At 46.6% G+C, this 13,847-nt stretch overlaps 1 protein-coding gene across 1 annotated transcript in view; it reads left to right on the forward strand.

Annotated features, from left to right (window-relative positions):
• The window catches only part of FER1L6 (fer-1 like family member 6), a 114,352-nt gene that overhangs the window by 43,825 nt on the left and 56,680 nt on the right, over window positions 1-13,847 (forward strand). The window contains exons 18-19 of the mRNA XM_084749401.1: window positions 5,479-5,656; window positions 9,256-9,380. Coding sequence (XP_084605527.1) covers window positions 5,479-5,656; window positions 9,256-9,380 — 303 coding nt within the window. The remainder of the gene's footprint in view (window positions 1-5,478; window positions 5,657-9,255; window positions 9,381-13,847) is intronic.

Raw genomic sequence — 13,847 nt, forward strand, 5'->3', positions numbered from 1 at the left:
GACTGTAGGCCATGAGCCCAGATGAATCCTTTCCTGAAGTTGCCTTTGCTGGGAACTTGGCACAGCAGTGAGAGAAAGAACTAACACAGTGGCTTTGCTTATTTCTTTCTGTCCTGCCCATAAAATAATTTTAACAATCTGCTTCTATGAAAACTGTAAGTGAAAGGGAGCAATATTTTCTTTTTTTACCCAAGTCATTCATACCAAATATCAGAGACTTTCTTTCACCTTCTCCCTTCAAAGAGTGCTACAGAAGCCAGAAAGATTTGTCTTAAAAATAGCACATCATTTCCAAAGGACCTGTGCTAAAAATACTAGAAAGTGGTATGAAGTTACTCTCTGCTAAATACTGTGGTGTATCCTGGCACCATACAAAATTAGAGCAAAGAGCAGCTGTCAAATCAAGCCAGGAAATAGGTTTAGCTGAGGTGGGAGAAATGTTTTCCCCCGAGGCACCCTGCCTGTGTGTTATCTTTATCATTATGATTATGGCTTTCCTTATCTGTATTTTCCTTTTGCCACTGCGACTGCTATGGATGTCTCCTTGAATTCAGTTGCTATGATGGGAGCATCTTGAAAGGATGACTCAGCAAAACCGGTGTTTTATTGTTGTTGGTGGTGGTGGTGGTGGTTTTTTGTTTTTGTTTTTGTTCCTATTTTGATTGTCACCATCCATTTCAACTTCCATTTCACCCACCTCTTCCATTTATTCTTTCCCCCTCCCTCCTTCTTGAAATAGTAAGTCTGAAAAAAAAGCCAAGGTTATGGGAGGAGCCCTAGTCTCATGCTGCGTTCCTAGTGGAGAATTCAGACGTGGAAATAACAAGCATAGAATGTAAATCCCTAAACCAGAAATTCCTCAGAGTTTATTCTGGGCCCCACCTATCCGCTCAGTAAACATCCTCTACACAGTCAAAGACCCGTAAGAGGTTGTGGTTGTCACACCGTAAAATCGTAGAGTTTCACAGTGCCCACGGGTCAGAAGGTGACTGCTAGAAAGTCTACAGTCAAGAAACATTCAAGGTTTTGAAGGGCAGATCTGTCAGCTTATTGCCCCAGAGTATCTGTTTACAATTGTATTGGTTACTCTGTCTATTGCTGTGGCAGAATGCCTCCCATAGCAGCCCATGGGGGAAAGGATTTCCTTTGACTCACAGTAAAAGGAGACACAGTCCTTCATGGTGGGGCGGGGGAAAGGATGTTAACCAGAGTGGGTCTGTGGCAGCAGGAGCTCGTACAAGAGGCTTCTTGTGTGTACAGACCAGGTAGCAGAGATGATGGGCAAAAACAAAAGAGGAGCCCATCTCTAAAGACCGGTCTTTTAGTTAGACTAAAGAACCAACGACCCTACAGTGCGCCCAAGCAGTGCCACCGGCTGGGAAACAAGTGTTCTTATGTCTAGGGAGGACATTTTACTTCCAAGCTCTAACGAGGGCTTTAATGGACCTTCTATTCTTCAGGCCCATCTGGGAGGTGGGTGAGACATGTGAAAGGCTAAGACTTGAGCGCTACGTCTCATGCAGGATTCTGATGTTGGCGATCAGAACTGTTTCTAGACCTCTCCGTTCTTATTTTGGTTTTTTATCTGCTCTCCACTCTAGTCTCGAAAGGCCAAATAACTCAAACCTGGATGCATGAGAACACTTTTGATTTGGGAATGCTTGTATGGAAAATTCCTATGTTGTGAACTTGAGGGAGCAGGGATCCTATGAGGTACTTTTGCAGGATCTGAGTTCTCGCTGTAAGTTCACACACACACACACACACACACACACACACACACACACACACAGAATTTGTTGACTATGGAAGTAATAGATGTTTTCTGTTGTTTTTTTATTAAAGAATAAAGAGTGTCCGCCTACTTGGGAGGGCTATAGCAACTAAGGTCTAGAGGCCCAGAGGCTCAGTACCAACAGAAAGATGTATAGAAGCTCACACTGCCCTGGAGCTGCAGAGTTGGAGTCTGCACTTTAACTAGATGCTCGGAAAAACGTGTGTGCGCACACACACATCACGTGTGAGGAGCAGAGTGGGGCTCAGCACAAAGCTGATGGTGCACTGGCTCTAATCCTTTCTTGCCCTGTGATATTAGATACTTGTGTTTATTTTCCCAACATTCATCTTCTTTATTTCTAAAATATACTCATGGAAAGTCCTGCAGAATTCTTGTGAGACTGAATGAAACACTGTCTTGTTACAACATGCAGGAGACAGAACATTCTGCAAGAAGAAACATTAGGACATTATTTTGGCTAATCACAGTATGTATTAAACAAATATGTGCTGCATTCTTCTGGCATCAAACACTCTCTTTTAAGCCTTAGAAACATCACTGTGACACACCAGACCAACAAAACAAAATCTGCCTTTGTGAATGAATGTCCTAAGGATGCTAGAAATAGCAGAGGAAGTGCTGGTACCACAACAAAATAATCTTGGGCTGACACATGCACATCTGCACTCTCTCTGTTCCATCTCTCCTCCTCCTTCTCCCTCCCTCCCTCCCTCCCTCCCTCCTCCTCCTTTTCCCTCCCTCCCTCTCTCCCTCCCTCCCTCCCTCTCGTTCTATGCTCTAACTCAAACCCAGGCTTTTCCAGATGTGAATCAAGCAGTAGAGCACTGGATTGTATCCTCAGCCTTCTCAAGAAATTTTTATTTGCCCGAAAAAGTTTTTAAATCATTAGATAAATGATAAAGGAAGTTATTTATCTTATTAAAATTTTTAATTTTTATCGGTTGTAGAGTAGTTGCCTTTATCCAAAACAAAGTGATTTTATTTTATTTTTTAGCTGAGTAAATAATGGCACCCTTCTTCCTAGACATTGAATCCTGCTTCCTCTGCATACCAGCCAAGGTACTTGAGTCTCACTGGGTCCTGCATCACTGATGTGAGTGCTTCTGGTCAGCAGGCTCCCTGGACCATTCTTTTGTTTGTTTGTTTTTTTAAACAGGCTTTCTTTACGTAGCCTTGGCTGTCCTGGACCAGGCCTGCCTTGGACTCACAGTGATCTGCCTGCCTCTGCCTTCTGAGTGCTGGGGTTAAAGGCTTGTGCTACAACACCCAGCCCTCTCTCTACCATTCTTGACGTAGCATAAACACTCACTTTATATGAGCTCCTGCTACCACACCTATGCTTGCCTTCCTTCTTCCGTCTCGGATGCTTCCTTGATTGGTCCTTCTCTATCCATTGAGAGTGTGTTCCAAGACACTCAGTGGGGGCCTGACATGCAATTACAATATACATACTATTTTACCTGTAAACATACACCTGTAATAAATTTTAATTGACAGGTTAGATGCTTACAACAACAGCTAATAATAAAATGGAACATTCATAACAATATACTATAATAAACCTCATCAATAGCATATCTGTGAAATTTCCCATTTAATACTTTTAGACCACAAGACACTGAATGTGCAGGAGGGGAAATGAAAACCGAGTACAGAGACTTGTGCATTTATATCTTTAAAAAAAGGCTGGGACAAGGGGGCGCTCCTTTCCTTTCCTTTAGACCAATGTCTCTCAATCTTCCTAATGCTGAGACCCTTTGATACAGTTCCTTATGTTGTAGAGACCCCCAAGCATAAATTATTTCATTGCTACTTCATCACTGTAAGTTTGCTGCTGTTATGAATCATAATGTAAATTTCTGATATACAGGATCTCTGATATGCCACCCGCAAGTGGGTCATGACCCACAGGTTGAGAACTGCTGCCTGAGACTTTTCTCACTTGTATTAGCAACTTCTCACGCTGCTATGACCAAATGCCCAACAAGAAACAACTTGAGAGGGAGGGTTTGTTGTGGCTTACAGTTTGAAGCCACACGGTCTTCCACAACCGGCTGGGAAGGCATGATGGCGTAAGCATGATGCAGCAAGTCATATTCTGTCCCCAGTCACGAAGAAGAAGAAGAGAGATGAATTCTCCTGTTTAGCTCACTTCTTCCTTTTCCTCTTTATTCACGCTGGAAGCCCAGCTCTGGAAGCCCACATTCAGAGTGTGTCTTACCCTCACTCCTGCCACTTAATCCTGTGTAAACACTCTGACAGACACACCCAAAGGGCCATTTCACTAATTGGTTAGATGTTTATTAACCCAATTAAGTTGATAATAAAAGTTACCCACCCATTTCTTGAGTGTTGCGATTTGAGCTGTTGCAGGACCTGGCTGAGGCTCCTAGCTGATGCTCCCTGGCACTGATCCACTGGCCAAAGCCCAGCAGTACTTGCAGTAGTTGTTTGATTGAGTTGTTCCAAATCTGTTTTTGGAACCTTCAGGGCAAGCTACAAAGGCAAACAGCCGTGCTCAATTTGGAGTCAAAGCCTCTCCATGGGTGCTTTGGACCTTGTCTGAATAAGTTCTGGCTTGTGTTAATAGGACTTCACGATCCTCCACAGACAGAACTCAGTGTAGGAGAGAAGTTGCTCAGAGGCAATTCTAAAAACTTGCCGTGAAGAGGCATTTAGAAGAGTCAACAGACTCGGGAGAAGTAGCCATGTCTTAAGGGTCATTGGCTCTGCTCAGAGGCACTGAGCACAGCCAGAGCTGGTACCCGGAACTATGCAGCTATGGACAGAGAGATCTCAAAACCTGGTGACTAGGAAACAAAAGAGCCATATTGAATACATTCAGTTTCTATCCTTGTGGACTTGGGGCATATGAGCGCCAACAAGTACATTTGCACACACACTCACACTCGAATGCATACACATACGTGCACCCACAAGCCACTCCCTACTCCAGCAACAACAACAACAACAACAACAACAAGAACACACACACATACACGCACACACCGTATTACATCTGAGGCCATCAAAAAGGGAGGAAGCAGAGAGATTAGGGAGCCTAAAGCCACAATGCCTGAGGAGGATGAAGGATCTGAAAATGTCTACCAGGCAGAAGGGCCTGGGAGAGCAGGCAGGACTTCCCTCCCACAGCATGGGATGGGAGAGTAGGGCAGGCCATCCAGAGTAAAGTGATGGGACAGAAACTCAGTTTGCAACCCCAGGAGCCAAGGTTCTAGGAAGGCAAGTCGAACTGAAGAGCTTGAAGAGGCAGGCTGAGGGAGGGCTCAGAGCCAAGAGTGTGTGTGCGCATTTGGAAGCATCAATCCTGGACTTCAGACTTGGGTGTGTCAGTTAAAGACTAGGAGAACACAGACGCTTTCCTCACTCACGGGTTCAGCCCGAGTGACCCAGGACCTAGCAGTGATATCAGAATGCACATTTAAAGCCTCAGGCCTCCAAACTGAGGTCACCTTCTGGAGCTGTGTAATGTGACAATTTGGGCCACTTCTTTCAGTTTTGTGAGACAGACAGAGCTTGCGGGTGGGGGTTGGGGCAGGGGGAGGATGGCCCTCTGTACAAACCTCGAGGTGTATGTCCAGAAAGGATCCCTTTTCTCAGAATAGGGTTTCATGGGTGCCGTCTGGTGATAAAACAGCCTTCCTTGTCCTTTCTCCCAGCTTCCTGGGAAACGGCCAGCTGGCTGGACTGTACAGGCAAAAGTTGACATATATCTGTGGCTGGGCTCCGTCAGATACTCCAATGCCGCTTTGGACAACTTGCCAGCAGGCTATGAAGCAGAAATGCCCTCCAAATCATCTGGCACCCATCACCCTCCATCAGCCCTGCTATACCAAGGTATGGTGCCATGGAGCAAAGCGGGTCGAGAGACGTCTCTGGTAAACAGTGGTGGGGACAGCATTCCATACATTTGTGTTGTTTTAGTTCAGGCCAACTCCATCGCCTTCCTCAGTAAAATTACCAAGGATGTTCTCTTCCTAAATGGGAAGCAATGGCTCAGTCAGACGTGTTACAGCTGGACTAAATTTTATGTACTTCTGCGAGTAGAGAAAGAACAGTGTATATTTCTGGGTAGATAAACTGCATTAAAATAAGTTTGCTTTTTAAGCAGAAAGTTCTTGTGTTGATATGACTCAAGAAATTAAGGTTTCATTTTTGTTCTTGTTTGTTTGTTTTGTTTTGTTTTGTTTGTTTGCTTTTGGTTTTTACACACACTGAGATTTGGACCTCATACACATGCCTTCAGTGACACAGTACAAACTGGTATTGGTGACATCACCTATCTTTCTCCAGCCCAGTCCCTGGCTTGACTTCTTTATACAAAGGCAGCATATTTTATGGGATTATTTAATCCATATGGTCACTTTTATCAGCAACAGTATGTCTACATTTCAATAACATTGTAATTCCATCAAGAACATTAATACCTTGCATTTGCATTCTGCTCTGTTTTCAGATCACTTTTAACTTTTGCGCTGCTAAATTTTAACTTTTTTGCTGCTAAGTTCAGACAAAGCAGATTGAAGTTTTACCTTTACTTCTACTGAAGTTGAGTTTTGAGTTGAGCCAAAGCTGTGAGCACTGCAGACACCCAAGTCTCTTCTGTTTCGTGACATCCTTGGGTGTCAGTTGACCTTGACTGGCAGGGTATTCCAAGCAGCTCCATAGTGAGAGAAGACGGGGTTATGGAGATGTGTATACAGTGATTCAGCTCATAGAGTCTGCCCTCAGTGTCAGCATACAGTGTGTTACTTTGAGGGAAAATACATAGCACAAAGTGCCAAGCACCTCGCCGTACATGCTATGCACAAGATCTCATTCCACCTTGAGAATTCTTCCATTCACAGATGGGGAGAGTACTTTTCTGAGACACCCGGAAATGGTGCAAGGTCACCCATCTGCTGAAAGGTTGGGCAGGCTATCTCCAAACACCATTTCCTTATCTGCCTTCCCTTAAACCACTGAGAGCTTTGAGCAAATAAGACCTACATCAAGTTAGCTTCTGTAGCTGTTGCTACAAACATCTACACAGGGGCAAAGCCCCAGACACGTTCACTGTTTCAGCTACTAACAGCCCAGAGGAGAGGAGAGAGGCTTTTCTGGGGCTTTGAGTTGCCATGCAGCATGTTGTTTTCATGGAGTTACCTAATGACCTTCCGCTGAGCACTGACATTGGCTGGTGTTGGCTGCCTTCCACAGCGACTGGTGAATTTTATGCTCCAGAGGATAGCCATTCAGCAAATAATTACCTTGGTCTATATATGGAAGGCATGGTGGAAAACATGGCAGGGGGGTATAGGGATGTGCAAGAGGTGATCCTAGCTTCAGGTGTGGCTTCGATAACCACAGGGGGCAGGAGATGGGGCGCCACAGCATGCGGCATCAGGCTAGGCATCTCCAAGGAACAGAACTGGTAAGAGTCAAAGTTTCTAAAGAAAGCCAAATGTAGGCTAAGTAAATGGCACCCCCGGAGTTGTGCGTCGTGACGTGTATGTTGGTCCAGTTGGAAGAGCTACTAAAAGCTCAGGATTAGTCATTTTAGGCGAAGTGGTGGGCATTCTCTCAAGGGACGAGACCTCCCCAAGTCTGACTGAGAAATCTGCTGGGCTTGGTAACATGTGAAATAACACATGGCTGTCTCCCAGCTGACTCCTGTCATTGTGTCCCCATGACATCTGTGGTGCACTGCTTTGCTTACTGCTGTCATTTCCAGGGACTCTCTTGTCCGCGGTACCCAGCCTGTCAACATCAGAGTTAATTGGTGTCTATGGAAACAAGGAGGGCATCAGAACTGAGCCCAGAAGTATCACTTCTCTCGTTCGGCTGACTTGTTCGGAGTTTGCACAGCCTTGTGTTGTAAGAACTGGCATAGACTTAATTAGGCAATGTGCACAGCTCAAGTTTCCTAATTGCCTGCAGGATTAAGATAGGGATTGAAAAAGTTGCTATATCTGTAGGCTTCATGCTGTTCCTCACGTAAGCCCAACAGTGCCACCGGGAAGAGAGACAGAAATGTTCAGGTCTCATAACAGTCTATGAAGGAATTAACTTTGACATCATGCCTTCCCTTGTCCCTCCACACCCTGTCTGTCAAGGTCAGTTTCTCCACCATCCACATAGGGTTGCAAGGTCTTTCCCACTCCTCGTTTGTAATCCCTCCACCAATGTGTGGCACTCTGGCCCTACAAACCTTCACCTACAGGGGGCACTGTTGTCTCCTTAGATCCATCCCTTCCGTCCATTGAGAGCTTGACCTACAATTTTATCCTCCTGGTGTTTTACTCTGATATCATCTGTTCCTATGCATGTGCGTGTGTGCACACACCCACAGACACACTCACTCCTCTTCAAGAGTCCTCTGTGGCCTATGGTACTTTTCAGTGCTTTGTGCACATCTACAAGTCTGAGGTCATGTGACCACCACCACTGTGACCCTGACTTCCACACAAAGTAGCCAACACTTTTTCTTCCAAATGATCTGATGTTACTGATTTGTGAAATGGACTAATCCCAGTGGTGGTGAGGTCCCATGAACCAAAGAAAGTGACCAGCTGAGCTGTCATTCTCCATTGAATGCTGACCTCCTCCAACCTGTCTCTCCCTTCATGGTCCATCCTATCCAGCACGTGCTCACTCCTGCTTTTTGTCCCCTAGGCCCTTTGGCCCCGCCCCTCACAACTCTCAGCCACACCCTTCCATCACTGTGATCTGGGTCCTCATCTTCTGCCATCTCAAGGGAGCTTCCAAGGACGGACAGGGACTGTCTTAGTCCCCTCACTATCAACGGTGTCTTAGAGATCAAGACAAAAGCTCTGTCACCAAATGCAAAGGCGAAGAATAGATGGATGGATAATGTGATACAGATTCGATTGAGTTTATTAAAGTAAAAGCTATTTGTAAAGCAGCTTTATACACTGGTGTATGGGCCTGCATATGCACGTGTGCTCATGCACATGTGCGTGCACCCACACACACAAGCGTGCACACGCATGCACACACACATGTAAACAGATTCCTAGTGAACCATGCTACTTCTCTAAGCTTGTTAAAACATTTTAAGGGGGAAAGGTGTATCTTGGAATTAGGCAGAAGAAAAATCTGGGCTCTGCACACTTGGAAAGTTATGTCATCAACTTTTGGGTCATTTTCCTCATCTGTTAGTGGGGAGATAATTGCACATTTCACATGGTTGTTGCAATGACAATTGAGAAGCCCAGTGTGGCAGAGCCTCAGGGTGGAATGTGTGCTTCTAAAGCACTTGGCACTAGCACCCTTCCCCTGTCTTCACACTTCCACCTGGCCATGGAGGAGGGCAGGCCTGATACCACTGCTGTCTGTAGGTGGCTACACAGGTGCCTGTCACTTGCAGACACACATTCACACACACCAGTCCTAAAAGCCTATTAACACTTGCCCTTTCCCTAATTTCTCCACAGCCCAGCATGTCTTCCAGCTGAGAGCACACATATACCAAGCCCGGGGCCTCATTGCAGCTGACAGCAATGGACTTTCAGATCCCTTTGCCAAAGTCACATTCCTGTCCCAGTGCCAGACCACAAAGGTAACCAGAGAACCCAGCCAGCAGCCTCACCCCCCCCTCCCCCAACCTCCTGCTGCTGTAGCTGCTGCACAGCAGAGCCTGGGAAAGAAAGATAAGGATTACTCTCAACCCTGCCCACTACATCTCCTAGTGCACAGTCTTTGAGAAGCAGAAGCCAGTGTGGGGCAGGAAGAACTGCAGGGAGGAAAGATTTGTTGGTTCCCTTGAGGCACTATCCTAAAGCAGATGGACAAGTCTTAAAGCTGAGACAAGGGCAGAAAAGAACAGGAAGTGGAGCCCGGCATGCCCCGAGCACCTGCAAAAGGAGCCTGGCATGCCCTGGGCACCTGCAGGAAGAGCCTGGCATGCCCTGGGCACCTACAGGAGTGCTGAGCATCATAGTACAGAGGGAATGACAAAGGAGAAGCCATCATAGACAGCCTTCTTGAGACCTGAGTCTGTCATCACCTCAGGGCACCTGCTGGGGAGGAAGGGTTTAGCTTTCTGACCAGGAAGTTCTAAACTTTGCACTTACCAGCTAAGGTGCTTCTTAGAGATGTGTGTCAAACCCTCTCCCCTGGAGAGCACCACTTGGTGGCAGGTGCTGTGGTACAGGAGATGGGCAGATGGTCGCTTCCTCTGCCTCCTCCCTGTCCCACACACCAAGCTCTAGCTAAACTCCTGCAGGCTGGAATCATCTCACTAGATTGTACTCACCAAAGCCTTTCTTGTTCTCGAGTTGTCGGCTGGGGAAGGGTAAGATCATACAGAACTGGCCATCTCAGAGAGGTGGGAAGCAAAGAGATGCAAGGTCACCTTCTGGTTCGTCTACTCTGCAGCTGTGTGTCTCCAGGCAAATGGATCACCGGACCCCAGTTCTGTCATCCTAAAACAGAGCTGTTGTGAGGAAGTGGGAAGTTAAGTGCACAAGTGACTGATGAATGGCAGCCATTACACTGGCTGATGTCAAGAGGGCACATTTATTTCCCCAAGACAAACCCTATGACCCAACTGATGGATTCAACTATATTTTGATTTGTCACGCAGAAACCAAGGGCATGATGGGAAAGAGCACCAGTGTCTGTGGGATACCTGTTCTTCATGGGCTCTAGGAGACGGGGAGTCAGGCAGACCCTGCTCCTGCATAATATATGATGCAAACATGGATGTGGTCCTCCAGGCAGCAAGGCTGGTTGTACTGTGCTAAGCCCCATGCACAGGGCTGAACAAAGGCCTACAAGAGCCGTATGGAGAGACAGGCTCATCTGTGTCAGCAAGACCTTGGGAGGAAAGTGTCTCTGTCTTCATTCATTGTCTAATGGGAGCAAGAAGGCAGGAGACCTTCCTCTCTGCTGTTATTTGAGAGGGACACACACAGCACTGACTGTGCACTTGGGTCCCAGAGAGGGGCCAGGAGATCGCACTGTCGGTAAAGTGCTTGCAATGCAAGCGTGAGGATCTGAGTTTAATCACTAGAGCCCAGGTTAAAAGCCAGCTGTGGTGGTGAGCAACTTAGTACTAGCACTGGGCGGTGGGGGGGGGGGGGGTAGGAGGGAAGGTGGATGGGGATGGACAACGGGCAGGTTGTGGGGCTTACCGGCTAGCCAGCCAACCCCTAGGTCAATGAGAGTGCTTGTCTCAAAAAACAAGATAGATGGATCCTGAGGAATGGTACCAGAGACTGCCTTCAGGCCCCCACCACATACATGTACGTATACATGCACACGCACACATGGGCACCCCTTCAAACTTAAGTGGAAGTGCATGCACACACACACACACACACACACACACACACACACACACACACACACACACACCAAGTCAGTACACAACCGTGGAATTCTGTTTCCCTGGTCCAATTCTAAGATCTTCTACTTACTAGATATGCACATTAAGCAAAATTCCCCTTGGCTATCACTTCCTTCATCTGTGACAGGCACGACAGCAATGCATACATCTCCCTCTTAGAGCATCCCCAGACTAGAGCGGTCTCAGCAGGTGGATCCGAGGGCCACTCACTTGTCCCAGCCAGCAGTTCCAACCCCTCTGAAGCGGCCCTTGGGGAGCCTGGGTAAGCTCACAAGGACTGACACAGGGGCTGCTGGTTTCTATCTCCACATAGCATCTTGGTCTCATTCAGATGCATATCTCAAAAGAACAGGTGGACTCGGTTGAGCAAATAATCTTCTGAAAGGGAAATAGGCTCTGGTGACCCCTGGATCTGCCTCTGATTTTGAACCATGTACCAAGTTTTTGCTAATAACAACAGCTGTCACTTATTCAGGGCTCTCACATGCCAGACACAACGAGCATATTCTGTACATCGTTTACCACCCGACGCTGTAACTCAGGGACACATACTCTTGTGTTACCGTTATGGAGATAAAGAAGCAAGGATCAGACTTTGGACAGCTTGGAGGCGGTGAACCAAGATGGAGATCAGGCCTCGCCAGTTCTGAGACCACCTTTGCCTAACCACTCTGACTTGATTTTGCTTAGAAAGCGGCCAGGTTTCCCTCTCCTGTTTGGGTGTTGAGCTATATCAGAGGGCCTGGTCTGGGACTGCGGCAGGCCTCCTTCATACTGCGACTGGGGAAAGCTGAGTGTGAGGCTTTGCCAGCTCAGCAGAGCCCAGTACTCATCTGGTAGGACCCATATGGGGGCATATGGGCTGGCACTAGTTCCCAAGGGAACTGAGCACCTGGTGCTCTGAAGAGCCAGACTCTAAAGAGCATCCTGCACACCTGTCCCTTACAAAGGGCATCTTGTACACCTGTCTTTTTGTAAGGGACAGGTGTGCCTTGATGGACTTGTGACTTGAAGGGCTTGTGACTTGATGGTTAGGCATCTTTTAGAGGGGAGGCCAGTTGCTGCAGACACTATGGAGAAAAAGGGAGTTGAAGAATAAAGGAAAAGAGGAGAAAGATCCTGCAGAGAAAGGGTTTGAGAGCTGACAAGGAGAGGCATCCAATGTGACTAAGGGAGCATGGCAGAAAGAGGAGGGTGGGAAACATCTTAAGCCTGGGGTTCCCAACAATAAGACCGATGCCTAGTTCTAAAGACGTGGATGGTTAGACAAAACAACCCAGTGTACCAAGGCTGTCATAGGGTTAGGGTTAGGGTTAGGGTTAGGGTTAGGGTGTGTGTGGGGGGGGGTGTTGGAAGGAATTGGACCTTCCAGGATTGACAAACTCCAGAGTCAATTACTTACCCTAAGTGTTTACACACTTATAAGCAAATTGGACTGAGATGGGCTTAGGGAAGGTAGGAAGCATTTACTGAGCACCTTCTGTCTGCCAGGCAATGGATACTTTTTACCTCAGACAAGATGGGTTCTAGCCCATCTAAAGAAGATAAGGTAAGCTTGGAGACATTAAGTCATCTGTACAAGTCAGTTATAGGGCAGTTAATTAAACCCGGATTCCATTTAGTTGTTTTTGTTCCTACTGCTGTATTCCATCAAGGACATCTGTCTGTTCACAATGTTAGCAATGTCCTACCTGGACTTCCAATGATGCTTTACACCAGCGAGAGATTCTCAGCCTTCCTAATGCTGCAACCCTTTAACACAGTTTCTCACGTTGCGGTGAACCCCACTCCCAACCATAATATTATTGTTGTTGCTACTTCATAATTTTGCTATGGAGCCATGTCTCATTTCCTAAGCCCATCCACCAGAAATGTGTGTTGAGAACCACTGCTTTAAACTCAGCTCAATGCATGGCTCCTTAGGGAATCCCTTAAGGAACAAGGCTGATCATGAGTAGCTGAGCAAAGACATTTAATTGGGTGAGTCATTAAGTACTGCTCTAAAGTGACCAGGTGACATGTTACATATGGTAGCCGCTTGGAGGACAGGTTAGCTCCCTGTCACCTGTCCATGCAAATGGCTATCAAGCACCCACTGTGCAGAGGATGCAGTCTGGCACACTGCAGGTACATGATGAATGAATGAATGAATGAATGAATGAATGAAGATTAGATGCATATTGGCCTCCAGAATATCCAATGGCATTTCCAGCCACGTGGGAGGGAAGTGATTCAAATGCAACCTAGGAGAGATCATAGACTGCTTTGACATGACTCTGTCAATCAGGTGCATGCTGCACAGAGCTCACCTGTCTCTTCAAAAGAGGCATAAAGCACTGCATTGCATTGCGTCTGTGTCACTCCTGTTTATCGGTCGGTTGAACTTTGGTCCTTTTATGTCAGAAGAGTTAGATTTCCTCAGAGGCATTTAAAAACCGCATTGGATCCAAGACATGAAATATTCTAAAATAAAAACTTGAGAAGGGAGGCAAACTGCAGGCATACAATACTTTTACGGCTTACATAAAGAGCTATAAAGATATTCTTCTGTGACCACAGTGCAAACAGTTTAATGCTGTAACTGCAGCTGCCTGGTTGTATAACTGAGCCACAGTTTATGTGGGTCTGAGAGTTAGCACAGGCCAGTTCTTTCTTCCAGCCTTGCAGTAGTGGACA

Source organism: Acomys minous (genome assembly GCF_964271855.1).
Source record: "Acomys minous genome assembly, chromosome: 12".
NCBI classification, from domain to species: domain Eukaryota; kingdom Metazoa; phylum Chordata; class Mammalia; order Rodentia; family Muridae; genus Acomys; species Acomys minous.